The 24,748-nt window shown below is 44.8% G+C and overlaps 1 protein-coding gene across 6 annotated transcripts in view; it reads left to right on the forward strand.

Annotated features, from left to right (window-relative positions):
* Nucleotides 1-24,748, forward strand: part of SCRN1 (secernin 1) — a 68,962-nt gene that overhangs the window by 27,866 nt on the left and 16,348 nt on the right. For all 6 annotated transcript variants that reach the window (XM_054494665.2, XM_054494664.2, XM_054494663.2 and 3 more), the window contains 4 exons: nucleotides 5,750-5,931; nucleotides 16,936-17,138; nucleotides 20,230-20,424; nucleotides 24,360-24,525. In XM_054494665.2, coding sequence (XP_054350640.1) covers nucleotides 5,750-5,931; nucleotides 16,936-17,138; nucleotides 20,230-20,424; nucleotides 24,360-24,525 — 746 coding nt within the window. The remainder of the gene's footprint in view (nucleotides 1-5,749; nucleotides 5,932-16,935; nucleotides 17,139-20,229; nucleotides 20,425-24,359; nucleotides 24,526-24,748) is intronic.

The following is a 24,748-nucleotide window of genomic DNA, read 5'->3' on the forward strand; positions in this document are numbered from 1 at the left end:
CATCCCCCTGTCAGTCAATCCCATCCAGCCATCATCTCCATATGTCAAGTTCACTGTACTTAAGACTAGAAGAGTAAGAAATAAGATCCTCCAGCACAGAGTTCCTCAGTTTCCAAAATTACACTGGATTTTTTCTTTCAGCTGCAGTTTGCAGATTGGAACATCCAAATTTTATATTCTTTAGTATTTCCCTTGTGTATTCTGGGCTTTTAACAACATCTCTTTTGGTTGCAGAGTAGGATGGATAAATAGGTATCAATATTTGAAAGCCCCTCTGTCCTCTCTGAGGATGCATCAGAGAACTCATCTCGACTTTACCCCAAGTCCTGCCCTCCCTCTAGGTAGGCATGTTGAGGAAGCAGAGGAATAACTTCCTGGATTATGGTGTGTGAATGTGTGTGTGTGTATATGTGCATGTGGGTATGCATGCATGCTCATGGACGGTACAGGTCCGTTCTTACATGGTTGAACCTTCTATTTAGGAAAAAAATGGATCCAACATTAGACTACTTTTCCAGAAAAACAGTGGATTTTGGCTAAGGTTTACATTACTTACACTTGGTGTCCAAGAGGCTAATTATACCAGAATTTACGGAGACAGAATTCTTGATAACAAAGTTAGATTTGACACATAATATTTTTTAAAAGAGTCTTTCTTTCGTAATAAATATTGTCTCCATTATTTCCTTTTTTAAAGTCTTTATCATTTCCTCATTTTTTTTTCAAATTAGCTTAAATTTTTGTCTATTTTCCACTACATGAAATACTGTATGGATTCACTGTCGTCAATGAGTTTATATAACTTTCATGATTTGGGGAAAGCTTTTGGTAGATCCTTTCCCCTTTCTTTATCATTGAAAATATTTACAAGAAGAATAGAAAATTACCAGTTAATGATGGCTGGTAGCGTTGTTAGTAAAATTGTCCAGATGGAGGCTATATTTGTGATGTGTGGGGTGTGTGTATGTTGTGGGGGTGGGGGGAGCTGAATTTTAATTCTGAAAGTTATTTCTTACAATAGGAAAGTACAAGTCATTCTGGAATCAGAGAGAGCTGAGCAAAGCTCCGTGACCACTGGACAGATTTGCTCCCTCCCTTCCTCCCTCCCTTCCTTCTTTCCTTCCTTCCCTCCTCCCTCCCTCCCCCCCTTTCTTTCTTTATTCCTTTCTTTCTTTCTTTTTTTGTTTTCTTCTAGTCAGCTCCAGAATCAGGAGCCCCCAGTCTTGTATGGAGTCAGAAGTGTCTCCCTCACTTCCAAGAGAGCATGGCTTAGCAGAGGGCTTCCTTCCATAATGTCCCCTTTCCCAGATGCATTTCTGATCTCAGACCTTTGCATTGTTCCTCCCCAAAGATCTTATGCTTTCAGTGAAATAAAACACAGTTCTTCTAAAGTGTGGTTGAGGATGTTGCCCTCTGATCTCAGCACCTTCTTTTGTCTTTATTTAAACTTATATGAACCTTAAGAATACATTTCCTAAAACCAGTCAAATAGCAGGCAAGACACTGGGGTAAAAAAATAAAATAAAAACAAATACGCAGGGCATGGTGGCACACACCTCTAGTCCCAGCTACTTGGGAGGCTAAGAGTGGAGGATCGCTTGAGCCCAGGTGTTGGGAGGACAGCCTAGGCAACATAGTAAGACTCCATCTCTAAAACAAACAAACAAAAAATACACACACACACACACACACTCACATATATAATTTAAAATAAATAAAAAATCCTCAGTGATAATTATCAATGCATCTTTAGAGCTACAAATTTTTAAAAGCTAAAAACATCTCTCCAAAGCATCCCATTTTCCTTGCCATCTTCCCCCACCGTAAGAAGTTTGGCTGACTCATCAGCTCAACTCACAATGGTTTTTGCTGGTGGTGCCAGGGTTGTGTTCACCATCTGAGTACAGTACGAAAGGCACAATGGTTGTGTTTCATTAACTGAAACGTCTATTGTGTGAGTGTCTCTGTTTCCCCTTTCACTGGGTGGTATCCAGAAATAGTGTGTGCTGGAATGTGGATGGGGTGAAGTGACGGCATGAAGCTGATCTTGCTTTTCATTTTCGACGTAATCACATAAAATAATGAAGGGCTTGCTCTGTGGAATTGTTTTTGTCTTTGGCTCTAGGGTCTTTTCGAGGCTCTTGTTTTCTATCCTCCATCCTAACCTGGCAGGTGGTCCCTGAGAGAGTGGCAAGCTCAGGACAGGCAGATCCTTGGAAACCCCCTGATTAGCACTGGGCAGTGCTGACATTTAGAAGAATGCTTGCCCACACTCCTGCTCTGGGCATTCTTATATTGTTATGTGACTTGGGCACCCAGAAGTCACACTAGCTGACAGATTTGTTTTATGAAAGTCTGGGTGGGAGTGGCCATGGGGCAGAAAGACCAATTGCTCATCTCTTTCCACAGTTCATTTTAATAACCAAAGCTGAGACCAGAACCATCTCTGTAAAGATCCATCTTTTAAGTGGTGAACACTTTCCTTTTTTCTTTTTCGTTTCTAATAGAAATTAAGCTAGGAATTTTGACTTGGGGAACTAAATTGTTTTTGCCACACTGAAAGAAGATGTCAGGTGCTTTTTGGATATTTGTACCTGGAGAAACCTCTTTTGCTTCCTCAAATCCCACTTCTCTGGCTCATTAATAATGTGGCAGTTGTAAAGGTGGGTGGATTTTATATTTAAAAGTGGCTGTGGAGTTCATGTTCTAGATGGCTGACTTTACCAAGTTGAGCTAATTAAATTTTGTGTAAGTGTTCCTGATTTTGTGAGATCTGCTCTCAAAGTGGGATTTTAAGTAGCCAGTCTATCTACATAAGACAAGTGTGTTTACCCCTCCCCAACCCCACCTTGTTGTGATTAGCCAGATTTAAAACATAGTGGAGCAGGTGTGAATGGCTGTCATAGAAGAGCCCTTATATGAGGCCCGTGCTCTGTGGCCCATGACAAAGATGCAGCAAGGGGCATGTGTTCCAGGCTCGGGGCCTGTGAAGGGATCTGGCTGCCTGGCTTTCGGTCTGGTGCTTAGGAGGGCTGATTGGGCCCATCTGGCTACTTGGGGATCCCCTTCCTTCCTCACCATTCCGAGTTTGGCCTGAAAAGCGTCAAGTTGGCTGCATATATTTTGAACTCCTGTGAAGACCATCTGGTCTTTTTGATTCAATTGTCGACATTTTTTAAATCAGGCAATCCGTATTAAGCCCTTGCAGTTCTGTGCCTTAATGACATCATGGCAGCTCCCCCACATGGCACAGCAGGGACCTCTCTGGACCGTGGAGACCCTTGACATGCCTCTTCCTTTCTTAAGCCCTTAGCTCTGACTGGAGTACCTTGATGGCTGGCCCGTTTTTTAAGGTCAACTCAGATTTCTCCCACTTGATACAGCCTCTAGAGGACCATGCGGATGTATTTCCTCATTTCTTTGGACTTTTACCTTCTGTGCTCCCTTAGATCTTTGTAATTTCTCCGGCCATCCATTCAGCCACCCATCCAAAAACAGGCTTATTGATGCCTGATATGTACCAGACTTGGGGTATGTCAGTGAACTAAATAACAAAGATATCCCCCTTCCCTCTTGGGGCTTACACTCTAGCTGGGGGAGATAGTATACATAAACAGTACATGTAATAAGTCCGTCAGTTCTGTAGTATTTCAGAAGGGGATAAATGGAATGGGAAAGAGGAAAAGCAGAGCTGGGTCGGGTGGATCAGAAGGGCAAAGCAGGAGGCAGTGGCAAGATGCTTCAGGAATGAAGCAGGCAAGCCTTAGAGACACTGAAGCTGGCCTGGGCTCGTAGGAATTTGTGTGCACGCCTTTGCCTTCCTCCCCAACCAAAAGGACAGGGCCTGGGCCTCCTCACTGATTTTCTGCTTGCAGCATTTAGCACAAAATGCTTTGTGTGTAGTTGGTGTTCTGTAAATGATTGGGAAAATGGAAATGAGTGTGTAAAAATGAATTTGAGGACAAATAAACCATTTCCTAGTTTTTACTTTTTTTCCTGCCCTTTTAAAAACCTGTATAATAAATCTGTGCTTAAGAAGCTGAGATTCTTTCCCTGTTTACTCATTGTTTTTAAGACAAAAGTTGCCACTGGCACTCAGTGCAGACAGGGGTTTTGGAAAGTGTTGGTCAATGCCTGGACTACTTTTTGACATAGAGTGCAATGTTAAGATGTAAACGTCAGTTCCATTTCAGAAGAGCACAGAGGAGCAGAGTTTGATTACTGCTCTGGCCAGCTTCGTGCTCTACAAGAATCATTTTTTTTTTTTAAATAAATAACTTTTGGGAACTGCATAGGGGAAAAATGTTGAGTATATTTTATTGTCAGTTTGCCATGAAAAATTCGAGAGTCTCTTGAAAACCTCTGGATATAATTAGCTTTCAGTTTGCAAATATTTATCAAGTAAAATGACATTATCCCAGTGTGGAGCAACACCTAACATGAATTGTGCAGACCCAAAGTCACCTGACCAATGAGTGTGTGTGTCACACGGGTTTCAGCTCTTACCTGAAGTTTAGCGATTATGGGAAATCAATACAGAATAGCTTTGTGGGCTGCATTCAGTTGATATAGCTGGGTCTTGAGTTAAAAAAAGAAAAGATCTAAGGCTGCTGTTGCTTTCGGCTGCCCTGTTTAAAATGTAAATGACTCCTGCAGCTGATAACATTCTCCCTTGAGAGCTCCAGAGCACTGTGTAACTTAGAGACTTGAATTCAATACAGCGTCCACCACACAAAGGGTGTGTCATAGGCCCATAGAATGTCAGAGTCGGGAGGCCCCCATGGGGAAGCTAGTTGCAGGTTCCTCTGCTGTGGGTCCCAATGTGGGGAGGGGAAAGGGAAGCACAGGAGGGCGAGACTCTGAGGGTTACCCACATCCTGGTCCCGGGCATCCTCCTCCCTTTGCCTGGACATACTTTGACTGATTTTATTGTGCTTGTGATTCTGTGTAAGAGTTCGTATGAAGAAGGTGTTCTGAGGTTAAAAATACTTGGGAAGAAATAGTTTGACTCAAATTAGCTCCCTCATTTTCCAGGTAAAGCCACCGCAGCCTGGAGAAGGTAAGATGCACCACTAAGTTGTGTGTTCTGCATTTCTGACAGCAGCTGGAGATGCACCTCCATGGGACCGTTTCCTTCTGTGTCCACCTCATTGTCTTAGTGTGAGGATCAAATGCGACAGACAGGAACTCCCACAGTGTAATGCAGTAGTTAAATGAGAATGTTATGATCCTTTTCTGTTTTCTACCACTGGAGCAACCATGTAGGTTATCAAACTGTGTTCCAGGAAACCCAAAGGGTCCTTGCAGGGGGACTCAGCGTTCTGCTTTCTTCAGACAAAGATCTTCCCTTTTATCTGCTTTCTATCTTAGGCTTCTAGGTAAAGTTTCCTTTAAAGGTAGGGCTCGTAAATAGCTGTGTTCAATATTGGTGAATGCTGGCAGCCGCCTGTTCCTGTTGAAATGGGCAGGCTTAGGATGTTCAGGATGATGATTGGCTGAATACCTGGTTCAAGATGATTGCCCTGTTACGTGAGCACCAGGAATAGATTGGCATGAGCCACACAGACTGAAACTCACCATGGAGACTTTTGAGCTGCATTGTGAAGACTTAAAAATCAGGGTATTCCCAAGGCCTTTTATTTTTTGGCTCTGTTTTTAACTGATACGATGGTTCAGTATAAGTACCCAGGCAGAAATGAGGTAGTACCTGACAGGTGATGGCGCTTTCTTTCCTGTGTTTGTTTTTCAGTGCACTTACATTTCAATCGACCAAGTTCCGAGGACCCATGCCATAATGATAAGCAGACCGGCCTGGCTCTGGGGGGCAGAAATGGGAGCCAATGAACATGGAGTGTGCATAGCCAATGAAGCCATCAACACCAGAGAGCCAGCTGCCGAGATAGAAGCCTTGCTGGGGATGGATCTGGTCAGGTACTGCACAGTGATTCTTTGAAACAACTTCCCAGAAAAGGTTGGAAATGGGGACAGGAATTATTTCTCCCTAAACCTTGCATTTTTTAACATAATCCTTCCAAAGATGATGTGTGCCTTTTGATAGAAACTTTAAGATGATGGGATAAATGAATGGATTACAATGGAATATTATTTAACAATAAAAAAATATCAAGTGGCTGGGCATGGTGGCTCATGCCTGTAGTCCCAGCACTTTGGGAGGCCGAGGCAGGTGGATCACCTGAGGTCAGGAGTTCGAGACCAGCCTGGCCAACATGGTGAAACCCTGTCTCTACGAAAAATACAAAAATTAGCCGAACATGGTGCTGGGCACCTATAATCCCAGCTACTCAGGAGGCTGAGACAGGAGAATTGCTGGAACCTGGAAGACGGAGGTTGCAGTGAGCCGAGATCATGTCATTGCACTCGAGCTGAGGCGACAACAACGAGACTCCATCAGAAACAAACAAACAAAAGAATCAAGTACAGATACATACTAAAGCATAATGATCTTGAAAACATTATACTGAGAGAGAAGCCAGACACAAAAGGTCACATACTGTGATTCTATTTATATGAAATATACAGAATAGGCAAATCCATAGAGGCAGGAAGTTAGATTAGTGGTTGCCTGGGGTTTGGGTGTGGGTAAGAGAATGGGGAGTGATTCCTAATGGGCATGAGCTTTCTTTTGTGGGTGTTGAAAATGTTCTAAACCTTAGATTGTGGTGGTGGCTGCACAACTTTGTGAGTATACTAAAAACCACTGAACTGTATGGTTTAAATGGGTGGATTTTATAGTACTTGAAATATATTATATATGTATAAAAATATGAAAAATCATAAACTAGAAAAGAAAAATAGAACAGAGATCACTTCCCTCCTTTCCTCTCTGTCTCAGTTGTTTTTTCTTCCTTTTTCCTCTCTCCCAGCCACTACACAGCAGAAGGAACCTGCTGTGCGAGCTGGATAGGGCAGGGATCTTTGTCTGTACACTGCTGTGTCGTAAGCACTGGGAACTGTGTGCCTGGCCTGTAATGAGTGATCAATAACTGAATTTTGAATGAATGACTAAAGTAGAAGGTAGGCTAGAACAAAGCAACATTCTAAAATGCCTTTTTTTGTCCCTGAAATAGTGAAATGAAATAGAATCATGACATATTTGAAAGAAGATTGGGCTGGGAGCTGGAGTTCTTGGCTTTCAGTGTGGATGTACCAAGTTACATCACCTCTCTGGGCCACAGTTTCCTCATTTTTTCAATATGAGGTCTAGATTGGATGACTTCCGAAGAACTCCCAAAGCTAACATCCTAGAAAAAGGAATGGGGTTGGATTTTGGTTTTGTAGGGGGAAATGGCACATTTAGACAGTGGTCTCGGGAACTCACTCCTCTGCCACCTAATGGAGAGGTCTGCGAGGGACACCCTTTTGGTAGCACAGTGACTTCCTGCCTTCCTTACCTTTCCTTACTGTTCCTCATTCTTATAAACTCAGGAGGAGCAGCTTCCCTGAGCTGGGGAAAAGGCAGAAAAAGCCAGTTTTTAAAAACCAGTTATTTATAGCTAGTTTTCTCTTGATTAGCAAAATGAAATGTGTAGAATAACAAGAAGTTTTTTTTTTTTTGAGCTTATGTTTTGACAGCTCTCCAGTATTTTTTACTGTATTTGCAGTATGAGACTTATAGAACAGGCGAAATTACCATTTTAACAGTTGATTTCTAAGGGACAATGGAAGAGGATTTTTTGTCTTTCTTCAGAGCACCTGATGTATCTTTTTAAGATTATCAACCAATAAAGCAACAGGAGTTTACTCAATATCTACTTTGTTCTAGACTCTGTGGGCACATGAAGCAGCTCAAAGCTTCAAAGGGATTTTAGTCTGATTGCAGGAAGAAGAAAATTGAGCAATGGAAATTTTAAGAATAATATAAGAAGATAGTAGGAGAGAGGTAACTCAAAGTGATCTGAGATTTGATGCCAAGTGAATGGCACAGAATTCCAGGGTGTGGCCTTCAGCAAACACTGCGGGATGTTCACAGATTATCACAGACTGGTCATATTTGGGAATGCTTTGAGGGGGAGGTTCATTTGACCTGAAGGTACAAGGCTGAGGGAGGTAGACACAGAAGATATGTTTGTCACAGACTTGGCATTGTGATAATTAGCAAGGTCAGGAGTAGATGACAGGGTGAGAGTTTAACCTTCACCATATAACGTTAACTCCATCTTGGGCTAGCCATGTCCAGCTATTGCAATAAAAAGGGTGTGAAGAGCACTGGTAGGTTCTTCAGGGTGGGGATGGAGTCACAGGTATCTGCACCTTAAGTGGATCTTTTGAGTTCAGGGTCTGGTTTCATCTTTGAAGAAGCTATGATCAGTTCAGCCAAGCATAGCCAGATTTTGAAGGGTCATTTCATACCAACCAAATCCTAAAAGTAACTCATGCTCATTATCCAGCATTCTCTCTCTGTCTCTTTTTTTTTTTTTTAGGCAAGTCTTGCTCTGTTTCCCAGGGGTACAGTGGTATGATCTTGGCTGATTGCAACCTCCGCCTCCCAGGTTCAAGTGATTCTCCTCCCTCAGCCTCCTGAGTAGATGGGATTACACGTGTATGCCACCACACCCAGCTAATTTTTGTATTTTTAGTAGGGACAGGGTTTCACCATGTTGACCAGGCTGGTCTCGAACTTCTGACCTCAAGTGATCCGCCTGCCTCGGCCTCTCAGAGTGCTGGGATTACAGGCGCGGACCACCACATCCCACCCCAGATTTCCTTTTTAATGATTTAATTCCAGTATTAATTTTTGAGAAGCTCCAGATGATATTGATACTACAGGTCGAAAAACCACAGTTTGAGTGGCAAGTTCTAGAGTAGTGGTTCTCAAAGTATGGCTGGTGAACAAGCATCACCTGGGAACTTGCTAGAAATGTAAATTCTCGGTCCCTACTTCACACCCAGGGGCCAGCAACCTGTTTTAACAAGTTCTCCAGGTGGTGCTGATGCACAGTTATGGTGAGAACCGCTGCTCCACAGGAAACTTTCTATCAGTTGGTTGCATTCTCTTAATTTGGGGCTCAGTGCCTCCCTAGGTATTGCTGTGTGAGGAACCACTACTTTCTCTGGCCTTGCTTGCACTCTGTGTCTAGTGCCAGTTCCTCCCTGGACAGCTCCCGTGAGAGCAGGCTATATCCATTTCACATGCTCTTTCAAGGGCCTGCTAGACTGTTGTTGATTATTCAATGAATACAGCAGTTGCCCCTATACTTATCCTGGTACTTTGTACTTTCCAGCAGCATGTGAAATCCAACCTCAGTTCAAAGAGACATAAAGGAATGACAGTAGCAATGTAATAGGCACTGATTTTAAGATAAAGGTATAATTTGTGTATGTTTCCTAGAGGCTTATGGGAATGTAAGCATTAGGCAATATTGTTTTTATAATGCATTTTCAGTGACATTTATCTGAAAGCTAAGCTTCATCTGTTATTTTTGATTCACTCTTCTCTGACCTCTAGTCCCTTTCTCCTGAGGAAGAGGCATATTAAAGACACGTACACATTTTTGCATGTTTCATGAAGTTGGTTCCAAGTAATGAGTAGCCAATAGAAGCTAACATAAAAGTGGGAATTTGGCCAGGTGCAGTGGCTCATGCCTGTAATCCCAGTGTCACACAATCCTTAGGGTGTTGCTTTTCCAGCCGGAAACCTCTGTGGCTGGTGGCACCTTTGCCTGAGTTTTGGTCTGGCTGCTGGGCTTGTTCCACCACTTGGCCCTGCACACTGTACTCAGCTCACGCCACTGGCCTGGATCCCATGCCTTCCAAGGGTAAGCCAGGCGCAGAGAGGAAAGGGGTGTGTGAGCAAGCATGGGGTCCAGCCACTGCACACAGCCAGGTGTGCCAGCTGTGGCAGGATGGGCAGCTCTAGGCGTCGGCACAGGCGCTGGCACAGGCACTAGCTCTGTGCGAGGCTGCAGCTGGACCAGGCGTACTGCAAATGGCTTCCACTGCAGTCACCAAGAAACGTGGTGGTGCCTGGAAGCTTGGAAATGCCAGGAACTGCAGAGCCCCAAAGACAGTGTCACAGCCCTGGCTCAGGGAGCCACTAGGTCTGGACTCCCCAAAGGGCTGCAGCTCTTCTCTCCTTCTCATCACCTGCAATGTGGCAAATGGTGGGGGGATGGGGGTGTGCTTCAGCACTGTTAGTGTTATAGCTCTTTCAGTCCCACCATTTGACGGGTCCCAAGCCCATGTCCCATGTTCAGGAAGAGTGAGGTACATGGACAGCTGGAGAGTGAGCAAGGTGGTGAGGAGCTTCATTGAGTGACAGAACAGCTCTCAGGAGACCCAAAGTGGGTAGCCCCATTCTGCAGGCAGGTCATCCTGAGGAATATCCAGCTCTCAGCAGAGAGGAGACCTGTAGTGGGTAGCTCCCTTCTGCAGGCAGGTCATCTCAACAAGTCAAGGAGGACCAAACTTGGTAGCTCCTTCCTGTAGCTGGTAGTCCTAAAGTCTGTGTGAATCTGAATCTGGGATTTTTATGGGCTCAGAAGGGAGGAAGTGCGTGCTGATCGGGTCATGGGCAAGCCTGGAAAGGGCACCATAAGTTCTCACTCTGGGCTGTGTGCTCCACCTGGAACTGGCAGACCAGCCTCCAGGCTTCCGGCCATTCCTGGCTCGAAGGTGGGGTTTCACTGGGGACCTGCTCCTTTCTGCCCAGGAAACTGTCTGCCTCCTGCCATCAACGTGCCATCCATGGTGCCCAGGTTTTTCATCTTGGGGGGCACTGGCAGGCCCACATTGAGCTGCCCTCAGCCCTCCCAGCCTCCCTCCTGTGCTCATTGATGCCCAAAGTCTGGAGAAGCCCAAGGCGGCAGGGGGCTGGTGTGTCAGCACCACTGTGAGCATGTGCACACCCAGCCAGGTTGCAATAGCACCTGGGCTCAGCCACAACTTTGCTCTGCACTGGAGCAGGTGCTGGGAGCAAGAAGAGGTCAGGGAGCAGGAAGCAGGTACTTACAAGCCTGTAGGGGCAAGGGCTTCCTGGGCTCCTGAGAGCGCAGGGATGCCCAGGTCCAGAGCAGCTGCAGCTGTGCCTGGGAGCATGGGGCTCCCACCCTGCCAACTTGGTAGGGGGTGGGGCTCCCACCAGCCTCGCAAAGCACGTAACCCAGGCCCTGCCTCCCCGTTGCAGCTAGCATCTTCACAGTGGCTCCTCCAGATGGGCCACCACTGCTATCACCACTTTAGGAGGCGAGTCATGAGGATCACTTTAGTCCAGGAGTTCAAGACCAGCCTGGGCAACATGGCAAAAGCCTGTTTCTACAAAACAAATGCAAAATGTAGCTGGTTGCACTGTTGCATGCCTATAGTCCCAACTACTTGAGAGACTGAGGCGGGAAGATTGCTGATTCCAGGAGGTCAGGGCTGCAGTGAACCATGATTGCACTACTGCACTCCAGCCTGGGTAACAGATCGAGACCCTGTCTGAAAGAAGGAAAAAAGGGCCTGATGTGGTGGCTTATGCCCCGTAATCTTAGCACTCTGGGAGGCCGAGGCAGGAGGATTGCTTGAGCCCAGGAGTTCAAGACCAGCCTGGGCAACATGGTAAAACTCTATATCTACAAAATATACAAAATTAACGCAGTGTGGTGGCCCATGCCTGTGGTCCCAGCTACTTGGGAGGCTGAGGTGGGAGGTTTGCTTGAACCCAGGTGGGGAGGTTGCAGTGAGCTGAGATCATGCCACTGCACTCCAGCCTGGGTCACAGAACAAGACCCTGTCTCAGAAAAAAAAAAAAAGAGCAAAGGAAAGAAAGGGGAAATTACTTTCTGGATGTTAGGTGTTAGGGTGCCCTTTTTTTTCTTTTTTTAGACGGAGTCTTGCTCTGTCACCCAGGCTGGAGTGCAGTGGCACCATCTCGGCTCACTGCAACCTCCGCCTCCCGGGTTCACGCCATTCTCCTGCCTCAGCCTTCCGAGTAGCTGGGACTACAGGCGCCCGCCACAACGCCCAGCTAATTTTTTGTATTTTTAGTAGAGACAGGGTTTCACCGTGTTAGCCAGGGTGATCTTGATCTTCTGACCTCGTGATCCACCTGCCTCAGCCTCCCAAAGTGCTAGGATTACAGGTGTGAGCCACCGCTCCTGGCCTAGGGTGCCACTTACAATCCAAGGTCTGTCAGACATGATAATGCCTCTGGGCCTCAACATGGATGAGAACTAGGAAGCGTTTGGAACCTCTTTGTCAGAAGTATGCTGGTAAATGTTTAATAACCAGCCTGGTGGAGGGAAGAGGGGTAGCGCTGTTTGAGTCCTTTTTCAATTTCCATGGTGTAAATAGTCCCACTGTGAGGTGTTTCAAGCTACCAACAGTTTCAGAACAGGCTCAAAATCCCTAAAATTTAACCATCTGCTCTCCAAGCTGGTAGCAGCTGGCTCCAGCGGATTGCTGCGTTCTTTCAGTGTTTCTTGCCTCTTCTTCCCTTTGCATAACTACTTTATTCTTTTTTTCCTGCACGCTGACTTTTGCTACTCCCATTTGTGTTTAACAATGGCATTAAAACCTAGTCAACTCCAGTATTTCAGAACATCTTATAATTCTTGACACATTCCATCAGACCTTCAGCATGTTAAAAATCACAAAAGTCCTTGACAAAAGGCCAGTGTGAAAATTTGGAAAGGTCTGTAGTTTGTCTTTAGGTTGTTGGTGAATGTAAGGACTCAGGTGATTTAAAAGGAGGCTCAGTCACCATTTGTAGGCGGGAGAAACCTGTGTAATCAGAGTTACTATTTCCTGAACACTGTAGTAAGACATGCTTTGCACATATTATTTCATTTAACTTTCACAGTAACCCAATGAAGTAGGTCTCTTCCCTTTGAGAGATGAGGACACTGGAGCTTAGGAGGGTTGAAGGAGTTGCCCAAGGCCCCAGAGCTAGAAGGTGGCTAAGCCAGGGATCCCAGGGCCTGCTAACCTCAGAGAGGCCACTCCTCTATGTAGTGGAGCACATTTTACTTCACCTGTCAATGACACAGGAATTTTGGGACACTAAGAGATGGAGATAAGTCAAAAAGTTTCACACGCTCTTTCCCTAGATCACCTTCACATCCATCACCTGTGTTATCACTCGTCTTAGTCCATTTGGGCTGCTATAACAAACATACCATAGCCTAGGGGGTTTAAACTACACAAATTTATTTTTCACATTCCTAGAGACTGGGAAATCTGAGATCAAGGCACCGGCAGACCCAGCGTCTGGGGAGAGCCTGCTTGCTGGTTTGCAAATGGCCATCTTCCTCTGTATCCTCACATGGCGGAGAACAGAGAAAGAGGACACGTTCTGGAGTCTCTTCTTTTAAGGGCACTAATCCCATCATGGTGCCTCCACCCCTCATGACCTCATCACCTCCCAAAGGCCACGTGTACCATACCATCACACTGGGGATGAGGCTTAACTTACGAATTTTTGGGGAAACCAGGGGGACAAGCAATCATTTCATAGCATTACCTTCCTGCTTCTAACCCTCTGGCTGAAGGCTGGGAATTTCCAATTTCCAAAAGGTCCTGACCCCAGAAGGGCCTGGCAGACTGCTTGATTGTGGGGAGGAGGGAAGATTATTTGCACCTGAGTCCTATAAGAATACCGGGCCCACCTTTCTAAGGGGGCGGTGTTGCCTATTTTTATTACTTTTCCCAAGTCAGTGATTATATATCCATGGCAAATCTAGTTTTACCTGATTTGAGATAGGGACAGGGGTCTCCTAATCCATGGAGGCACAGATGTTGAAAAGAGAAGCAGAGTTTCTAAACAAACGGGCTTTAAGCAGGAGAAGTGCAGGTGTGACCCATCTTTCTCAGTGAGATGTGTTAACTTTTCAGGAATGGGCAGGGCGAGCTTGCCATACCTGTGAGAAGGTCATGGGCTCCCAAGGAAAGATTTTCCCATAAAACTAGGAATTGAATTCAGGAGCATCTAATTCCCAGGCCCAGAACAAGCTGGACAAAGCACACACTTTGGAAGAATTCGAACTGCACAGAAGATAGATGTTACAGTGGGACTCTAACCTTGGCCCGTTGAGTTTCTTCCCCTTCCCTGTCCTGGTCCTGCCCAGGCAGAGGGGTAGCAGCCAAAGTGAAATTAGGCATGGGGCCAGAGAGCACTGCCCTCTTCAGGAATCACATGAATCTGCCCCATGTAGGAGGTGAGACTGTTGGGAATGGCTTTAACATAGGCCTCTGGATGCCATGTGACTTGCGGCCCCAGGTCTCTCTGGCATCTCTTCTGCACCCAGTGACATGGGATTCATCTGCATTTCTCAGTTGCAGAGGGCAGGGGTGTAACCCTGGTGTTACTCACGGCCCTTGTACTATGAAGCAGTTGGCCCTGTCCTCATGGCATGGTAGGAAGACCAGGTGGGAATAATCAGGTGGGACAAAGGGGTATTTCTGACCCACGGTCCTGGCACAAGGGATAGGAGGGTGAAATCAGAATTAGGTCTGTGGATAGTGCTGAGGTCCTGTTGCCAACTCTGCCAGAGGACATCAAAGTCAGCATGGGAGGGCAAGTGCAAGTGTAGGGCCTCAGTGTGGAATGCAAACAGGCAGAACATCAGAAGAGTACACTGGAAATCAAAAAAGATAAGTCACAAGCTCTGAAGACGGGGCTGTCACAGCTGGCTGTGTATTCACATGCTCCTAGCACATGTTTGCACAGGCAAGTTGGGGCCCTGCAAAGGTCCTGGGAACAGGATTCTGCCTGGAATGTCTGTATGAGGCATTGTGACCAGGGGGCTACCAGGGACCTGTGGAAGGGAGGAAGGAGGCCTTCGAGTGTGCACAACTTGGGGTTCCGAGAGGCACTCACAGCACCTTTGTTTGTTCCGGAGCCTCAAGATAAGATGAGTGCCTGCTTCTGTTCCTTCTCTTTGGAGAAGATGACATTGACCAAAGGAAAAGTCAGCTGAATTCAATCTTCTAGTGGGTTTATTCTTTTATCTCTCTCCTAAGGTTTTAGGGTTCAGTTTTGTAAATCACTGCCTTGTAACCGAGTCTTGCTACATAAGCTTAAAATCAGAAATGTCAAATGAATTGTCATGTAATTATTTGACTATAAACATAAGCCTGTTATAATAATCAGCCTATAGATTAGTTGTATTAGCTTTTCTTCTCCCTGGCAGCACAGTGAAATATCCCTTTAGGAAGCATCGAATTAGATAAATTTGAATAGTTGTTACTTCTCAAGTTGAAAATTCACCAAGAACTGGCTTGTACCACCATTGTAGTAGTGCCATTGCCCAGGTTCTAAGACTTCTGTGTTCCTGCCACCTGAATTATAATTTGAATGAACAGATGAATAAATGGACACTTCCTGAGTACATGGCATGTACCATCCTCTTTCATAACAGCCAGAGAGGGAGGTAGTATTGTTTTCAATCTGCACATGAGAAAAATCAAGGTTTGGAAAGGTCACATTACTTAAGATCTTAATGCCAGTGAGTAGCAGAGCCATAGCTAGAAGCTTGGTCCATTTATCTCTGAGTCATATGTTTCTCTGCCACAGTGTTCTACCTCCAGAAATTTACTGACCACTTTCCTGGTCACAAGCACTAGCACTGCATATTTTCATGGATGTTATCTCATAAACCTACTGTTACAACAACTAAATGATGTGGACGTTCATTTTATAGATGACATAAAACTGAAGTTCAAAATATATAACCTGCCCAAGGTCACACAGAGGGCAGTACTGTGCAAGAGAAAATGAGGAAGAAGCAAAAGCGGGAGCCCCTGATAAACCCATCAGATCTTGTGAGACTTATTCACTATCACGAGAATAGCACAGGAAAGACCGGCTCCCCTGATTCAGTTACCTCCTTTTGGGTCCCTCCCACAACAAGTGAGAATTCTGGGAGATGTAATTTGAGATTTGGGTGGGGACACAGCCAAACCATATCAATGCCCTCTTTAAAGGGTTTATTAATTGGAAAGGCTAGGGGGAGATGGGTGTCTCACTTCAAAGGGAATACATATTCTTTTGATGACTGAAGCTATAAGCTATACCAATAGACATAGGCTGATAGGCAGGAGGAGAAATATGTAGAAAAAGCTGATTATATCCCAACCAGCTGCCCATTCCTAATAAGGTCTCTGAGACAGAGACAGAGGACAACGTCCTCTCTGGACACAGGATAATGTCTGGCATTTGAACACTTTTAATAAGTAAGTAAAACACCTGGTGTGGAATAATAGAGATCAAGGCCACACTTGGCCTTGATTTCCTTTTGCCCAGGTTAGAGTCAGGAGGGAGTACATGCCACAGAGAGGTGGTTTTGTGGGAGACACAGTCAGAAGAGGGGAAGACACACAGGTGCCTTCCAAGAGGGAGAAGCCACTGGGTTCCTGACTCTTCTGTGTCGAAGGGAAATGACCAAAGACAGAAAACACCCGTATGATTTTTTCTTTCTTTCTTTGTTTTTTCTTCTGTTTTGTTTCTGAGACAGGGTCTCACTCTGATGCCCAGACTGGAGTGTGGTGGCGTGATCATGGCTCACTGCAGTCTTGACCTGCTTGGCTTAAGCGATCGTACCACCTCAGCCTTCCAAGTAGCTGAGACTGCCAGTTTGTCCTGCCATGCCTGGCTAATTAAAAAAAACTTTTTTTTTTTTGAGGAAGAGGTCTCACTATGTTGCCCAGGCTGGTCTTGAACTCCTGAGCTCAAGCAATCCTCCTGCCACTCCCAAAGTGCTAGGATTATAGGCATGAGCCACTGCACCTGGCCACCCCATACGGTTTTTTAAGCAAACATGTGAGAAGTATATTCTGAGATACAGTGCAGTTAATCAGTTTGCTTATTGTTCTGCAGACTTAACATGTTTACACATATTGGCATGCTTCATAACTCGGCCTTGCCCAGTCTTTGGTTACTCTAGTAACAATCCTGTGGTATGAAATGACTGAAGTATGGTTCTGGTTTCCTTTCTGCAGGCTTGGTTTAGAAAGAGGGGAAACAGCTAAAGAAGCCTTAGATGTCATTGTCTCCTTGTTGGAAGAACATGGACAAGGTGGGAATTACTATGAAGATGCAAACTCCTGCCACAGCTTCCAAAGTGCATATCTGATTGTGGATCGTGATGAAGCCTGGGTGCTCGAGACGGTAGGGAAGTACTGGGCTGCCGAGAAAGTCACAGGTGAGCGGGTGTGGATGGTGGAGAGTTCTGAGGACAGGGAAGGCCACAGAGAGGGGGTGGCCTGCACGTACAGTGTCAGACCTGGAGGAAAGACGTGCCGTTGCAGGTCCTCTCTGTGTGGGACTGTCATGCTTTGGCATGCCTCTCATTTCTGGGCACCTCCAAGAAGAGAACCTGGAGTCTCCTGAACCTGGAGTGAAGCAGTCTCCTAACATTTCGTATTTTCTGTTTGCTTTCTGGGAAGAACCTGCTTTTGACTACCAGGAATTCCATGACTTAAACCATTACTCTATTAATTGGCCAAGAGAATGGTGACTCTTCTTGTGTAATGGGCCAACAAGTCCCTTGTCACCCCCAACCCTATAGATCTTTGTGTTTGGCATGTTCCTCTAAAATAGGAGTTTAGATCTGTGTGAGGACCAGTGTATGCCACTCTGGGATTTCTTTGTGAGTGAAGTTCGTTTCTCTCACCATGAGACAGTGTTTCTAGAAGAGCAGAGGACTAGGTGATCCACCCAGAAGGATTTAGTGCCCATAAGTTTGCTGCTGTGTGGCCCCTGCAGCATCTTGCTTCTAACACAGCCATGGGGAAGGAAGTGTTAGGGGTGGGAGTGGTAGTTTTGTATCCCCGCCTCAGCATCCTCATTTCTGGACAGGATGAGATCCCAGAATGGGTTAAAGGGTTTCCAAGAGGACTAAGTAGTCCTAAGAGGGAATTGGCCCGAGCAGCTCCTTGGGACTGGGTGGTGACCACATGATGTGTGCACTGCCATTCTTCCCTCCTGTGCTAATGGTGGAGTAGTAGGTCACGACACTTCTCTTTCGTTGAACCTATTCTTGGCCTATGTATTTTTCTTAACTAAATTTACCAGGAAGTCTCTTCCAAGTAATCCAAAATGATGTTGGGGATGAAACTTGTGTGCCATCCCTATCTTAGGGGTGAATTGAACCAAATTTGACCCGAGTTACAAGCGGAAGATCTACCACAGTAGATGGGAATCAAGCCTGTTTTCTGTGCACAAAGTTAGTTCAGTGATCAGGGCTTCTCTGGGTGATGGGTAGGTTGTACTCTATACAAAATTGCCCCAGTGAGGCAGTGAAATCTAGACTGTGGCTTCCTGGCCAAGCTGTATGAAGGCTGTGTTTGTCTGGAGGCGCGGGTGGCCTCTTTCTATCTCACAAGGGTGTAGAATGGGCTAGTGATGTCCGTCAGCAATCACGGAGAGTTTCTCCACCTCATATGCCCAGCATGTACCCACCTACCAGTGTGTGTGCCTACTTGCCCAGCTCTTACAGTATTTCTAGAACTAAGACAGCCAGTGCAGCCCACCAGGTCTCCAACTCTCCTGCAATGCAGGAACTTAAAACTCCTTGATAAAAAGCCCTCCTAAGATGAAGTCTTACTATTGAATGGTTCCATCAAGAGTGCTAGTAATCCATGCTTCAAAGCAGTCATATTGCTTTTAAGTTGAACCTAACACTTTTTGATCTATGACTGCATTTCAAAAGCTGAGCGTCTCTTCAAAATGTAGCTTAAAAAATTACACAAAATGAATGCTTCCATTAGTTAACTAAATATTTAAATAAAAAAGAACGCCAGCCATTTCTTGGACTCATTGATTTCATGTCGTCTGATCCCAGCAGCGGTGTGATGGATTGCAGTAAGATTTAATGCACTCCGTCTCCCAAAGGCTAACATTCTTAAAAGCAAATGTCTACTATAAATCTGCCCCCTGGGAAACTAATATCTGTAGAGTCGCTTACAAGAGTTTTTTTTTAAATAACTTAGTATGAATGATGTCAAAATCACTTGTTTAGGCCAAAACTGGTTTTTATTTTTAATTGTTTATAATTGTACCTTTATGGTTCTCTCTGAAAAGATAAATGACAAAGGACCAATGCCTACCAGCCAGGAATGCTTATGTCAGAAGTGTAAATCAGTGAAGCAAAACATACTGAAGGAACTTAGTCCAGCACTGATCCTGCCTCTAGGAACTGGTTTTCAGGCAGTGATGGCTTTCCTGTAGCTTGTAGTTTATGTTCTTTATCTCACTTCATTCTCCAAGAATTTGGAAGATCAGCATGCTCCCTGGAAGCAGCAAATAGGAATGGCCCTTTTAAGCTAGCACTGATAACTTCCTAGTGTTTGTGCCCTAGACAGCATCTTGAAGCTGGAAGGCTGAGTTGTCCTGTGTGCATTTGCAGCTCAGGCTTCGAAGAAGACATAGCAAGCCAGCCAGCTGGTAGGAGAGTTTCTGGTCTAAGCCCTCATTCATCAAAGTGGAATGTACTCAGAATGCAGGCATTTCTAATTCTAGATTTATTTAGTCACACTTCTATTTTTATAAGAAAAAATTTCCCGTAGATTTTTCAAACACATACACACACACACACTTTATCTCACACACTCACACACATGTGTGCACACACACATACCCAGACATATGTATATTCATGAATATATTCAATTATTTTAAAATGATTTGTTATCATTGCCACTATGGTTTTCTAAATGTTGAGACCTGAAAAAAAAGTTGAATGAAGTATTTGATTTGTATTTTTTTTTAAAACCACATATATTTGGGCAAGGAGTGGGGGTGTAAAGTGTTTTTCCAGGTCAAAAGAAATCAGACCAGGGAGGGGGCTTTCTATAGATGCGATAGAGCATTGCTGTAGAGGAACGGCATCTCTATTATAGAGGACTCCCTTATGAATTGCTAAGTCTTGTCAGCTCGGTACCTCTTTCAAAGCACCTGTCCCTTTTTTTGTGTGTAACTAATGAATTCTTGGGGCTTATTTAGCCAAAATGAAGAGCCTTACATATTTCCTGTTGATTATGCTTTTAAGATGGGTTAAGTGACTGTTGCTCATTTAAAATGTGATAATGCCCAGTCAAGACTAGTCAGACCTTTTTGGAGGTCTCCTAGAAAGAGACTCAATGATTGTCTGTTTCTTCAAAAATTAAATGGATTCCTCTCTGTAGTTAAAGTCAGTGTTTCAGGGAAAGGATTCCCTATACATTTCCATTTCTTGATTAAGTCTAAAGTTTATAAGTATATTTTTAACTAATGGGGCTTTGCACTCTCTGCAGAGGGTGTGAGGTGCATTTGCAATCAGCTTTCGCTCACCACTAAGATGGATGCAGAGCATCCAGAACTCAGGAGTTACGCTCAGAGCCAAGGTTGGTGGACAGGAGAAGGCGAGTTCAATTTTTCCGAAGTGTTTTCTCCAGTTGAGGATCATCTAGACTGTGGTGCTGGCAAAGACAGCTTAGAAAAACAAGAAGGTGAGTTAGTCTCTCCCTCACGATTCTCCTTCTCATACCCTTTCTCTTGCAGCTGTTTCTGAGAACTTGTCTGAACTTAGAAGGGTGAACAAAAAGGAATACAGAATAGCCCTTGTTATAAAGACCAACTTGTGCTAAAAGTCCCTGATGTGCAGGCAAGAAAACAACTTGTATTTATTTTTACATGGTGCTTCCTCATCCCTGGAGGTTTCCTGCTCATACCTATGTTATTCTCCTTTAATCTGTGATGTCATTGTGTTGCCTTTTGTAATACTTATTGCAGGCATCCTCATATATCAGTAGTTATATATTTGACTCATCTTCCCCTGCCCCACTAGCTTGCTGGGACTTGAGGGCAGAGGTGTTGTCTCTTACTCATCTTAGGGTCCCTTTGTGATGCCTGTATAGTTTTTTGTTCCATGGACACTTGATGAGTTGAACTGTTGCCATCCATCTGCCAACTAGTTACTAACTTATTTTATGTATTTATTTGTTTATTGAGACAGAGTGTCACTCTTGCCTACACTCAAGTGTGTTGGCACAATCTCGGCTCACTGCAGCCTCCACCTCCTGAACTCAAGCGATCCTCCCTCAGCTGCACCCCTGCTGTCATCCCAGTAGCTGGGACTACAAGCATGTGCCACCAATTCTGGCTAATTTTTTTTTTTTGTGGAAACAGGGTCTCATTTTGTTGCCCAGGCTGGTCTGACACTCCTGGGCTCGAGGGATTTGCCCGCCTTGGCCTCCCAAAGTGCTGGGATTACAGGCCTAAGCCACCATGCCCAGCCCCTAGTTATTAACTTAATCAGAATCCATATTTAGGTATATGTGGCGACTAGATAGCTTCTTACTTTTGTGCCTATGTGGAAATCCTTCCAAAAAACCCACAACAGTCATTCTGTATTTGTTGGTGATGCATGTATTTTATAAGTCAAAGTTTTGGATCATTTAGAACAGGGGTCAGCAAACTATGACCTGATGGCAGCTGCCTGTTTTGAAAATAAAATTTTATTGGACTGTAGCCACACCTATTTATTTATATATTGTTTGGAGCTGCTTTCTCACTATAATGGCAGAGTTGAGCACGTACAACAGTAAGGTTTCAACAGAAATTGTATGGCCCATAAACCTAAAATATTTACTGTCAGGCCAGGTGCATGCTTGTAATCACAGTACTTTGGGGAGGCTGAGGCAGAGGATCACTTGAGGCTAGGAGTTCAGTTTAAGACCAGCCTGGGTAACTTAGCAAGACCTCATCTCTCCAAAGAAGTAAACAAAATTAGCCAGATGTGGTGATGTGGGCCTATAGTTCCAGCTCTTCAGGGGGCTGAGGTGGGAAGATTTTTTAAGCCCAGGAGTTCAAGGCTGCAGTGAGGTATGATTGTACCACCTCACTCCAGCCTGGGTGACAGAGTGAGACCCTGTGTTTTTTAAAAAAAAACAAAAAAGAAGGAAAATGTTTCCTGACTCTTAATCTAGAACACTTTAGGACTTTTGCTGTAGCACTTATGTAATATATTCTGGGTAGGAAGGTAAGAAAATACTCACTTTTAAACAGGAGCTTTAAAAAAATCAAAAATTTTTTAATTAAAAAAAAAACTAGCTTGGTGAAAGATATTAAATAATGTTGCCAAAACATCAACTCTAAATCTGATAAATACTTTAGGTCTTGCTACTAATTTACAGGAAATACAGAGGATAGAGGAACAAATACTCTATTTAATATAATAATTGCCGAGACCAGCTTGGCTGGGGAGACCCTAACCCAGCGGCGCTAGAGGAATTAAAGACACACACACAGAAATGTAGAGGTGTGGAGTGGGAAATCAGGGGTCTCACAGCCTTCAGAGCTGAGAGCCTTGAACAGAGATTTACCCATGTATTTATTGACAGCAAGCCAGTGATAAGCATTGTTTCTATAGATTATAGATGAACTAAAAGTATTCCTTATGGGAAACAAAGGGATGGGCTGAAATAAAGGGATGGGTCTGGCTAGTTATCTGCAGCAGGAGCATGTCCTTAAGACGCAGATTGCTCATGCTATTGTTTGTGGTTTAAGAGCGCCTTTAAGCGGTTTTCTGCCCTGGGTGGGCCAGAGTGTTCCTTGCCCTGATTCCGGTAAACCCACAGCCTTCCAGCATGAGCATCATGGCCATCATGAACATGTCACAGTGCTGCAGAGATTTTGTTTATGGCCAGTTTTGGGGCCAGTTTATGGCCAGATTTCGGGGGGCCTGTTCCCAACATATAATGCCATGAGGATGCCATCTGCCAAGCTTACACTGTGCGAAACTACAGGAAAGATGACTCTGACAACTAAGATGCAAGCTGAGTGGGTGCGGTGGCTCACGCCCGCAATCCCAGCACTTTGGGAGGCCCGTGGAGGGTGGATCACTTGAGGCCAGGAGTTCAAGAGCAGCCTGACCAACATAGTGAAACCCCATCTCTACCAAAAAAATACAAAAATTAGCTGGGCGTGGTGGTGCATGCCTGTAGTCCCAGCTACCAGGGAGGCTGAGGTGGGCGAATCACTTGAACCCGGGAGGCGGAGGATGCAGTGAGCCAAGATTGTGCCACTGCGCTCCAGCCTGGGGGACACAGCAAGACTCCATCTCAAAAAAAAAAGATGCATGGGGAAAAAACAAGAGGCAGAGACGTTTCCAATTCTGATTGGTTCCAATTCAAATCAATAGGCTCATTTATAAGACAATGAGGAAATCCGAACATTGGACAGTTGAAGCAAACAAGGATTTGTTGTTAATATTTCTAGGTATGACATGTAAGTAGAGATTTATAAAGAGGATGTGAATGTGCCAACAAACCTTCTCTCCGTGTGATGCTTCAATTCCATCATGGTGAACACAGACTGAAATAGTGTTTTAACAAATTATAACCCAGGGGAAGATGTAGAAATGGGATCTCATGTAATCAAGGATTTATTTATCCATTTATCTGTGGTCACAGCCAACAGTCCTAATGGCTCTGAATATTCTAAATGCCTCTCTGTGCATATATTTCCCACCGCAGAGAGGACGTTCTCCAAATAGAGTATTGACTCTGACCAGCAAGAGTTTATGGGAGTGAGCTTGGTGGACTGTGCATAGTAGATTGTATGTACTTTCTTGTGGATATCTATTGAGTTATTGTACTGATTGAGGTACAGCTAAATGCTGTAACAAAGACACCCCAAATTAACGTAGCTTAAAGAAAATAGTAGGTTATTTCTCTGTCATGTTATAGTTCAGGTATATACGGCCAGTCCAGGGCTGGTTACTGAGACTCAACACAGGAATTCCATTTGTGGTCCGCTTGTTTGCGTCTCCTAGTTGGCAGGAAGGGAGAAAATAAAAACAAAAGGCAAACATACCTTGTTTATAGGTGTGACGAGGAATTGCACACATGGTTTCTGCTTACCTCCTGTTGATCAACATTTATCACATGGCCACACATAGTCACAAGGGAAGTGGGAAAATAGACTGTACTTTGGTAGTTACAGTCCCAGATGTAATTTCAGAGTTTTTATTACTAAAAAGAGGATGGAGTGAATGGATTTTAGTTAGTGGCCCGCCATGCCACAGTTTTGTGTTATATCTACTCTTTTTTTTTTTTTTGAGACGGAGTCTTGCTCTGTCGCTTAGGCTGGAGTGCAGTGGCGCGATCTCGGCTCACTGCAAACTCCGCCTCCCAGGTTCACGCCATTCTCCTGCCCCAGCCTCCCAAGTAGCTGGGACTACAGGCGCCTGCCACCACGCCTGGCTATTTTTTTGTATTTTTAGTAGAGACGCGGTTTCACCGTGTTATCCAGGATGGTCTCGATCTCCTGACCTCGTGATCCGCCCGCCTTGGCCTCCCAAAGTGCTGGGATTACAGGCGTGAGCCACTGCGCCCGGCCTATATCTACTCTTTCCATTTGTCTGTCTTTTGTGTTTTTGCAGAAAGCATCACGGTGCAGACTATGATGAACACCTTACGGGACAAAGCCAGCGGAGTGTGCATAGACTCTGAGTCTTTCCTCACCACAGCCAGTGGAGTGTCTGTCCTGCCGCAGAATAGAAGCTTTCCATGCATTCACTACTTCACTGGGACCCCTGATCCTTCCAGGTTTGTCCAAGGCCTGGTCACGTAGGCAGAACATAAGTGCTTCCCTTGAAAGCTCATTCAGCAAGTGCGTAGTAAGCGCTTGACCATGTCTTCCCCTTGGATAGCAAAGTCACTTTTTTCAGTCAGCCTCAGTGTGGGCAGTGTAGCACCAAAGGCTTTGATTAAGTGAATTCCTTGGTTTTAGTCACATGGTATTTATGACAGTCAGGGAATCTAGTAGTTC

This window comes from Pongo pygmaeus, chromosome 6 (assembly GCF_028885625.2).
Source record: "Pongo pygmaeus isolate AG05252 chromosome 6, NHGRI_mPonPyg2-v2.0_pri, whole genome shotgun sequence".
Taxonomy (NCBI): domain Eukaryota; kingdom Metazoa; phylum Chordata; class Mammalia; order Primates; family Hominidae; genus Pongo; species Pongo pygmaeus.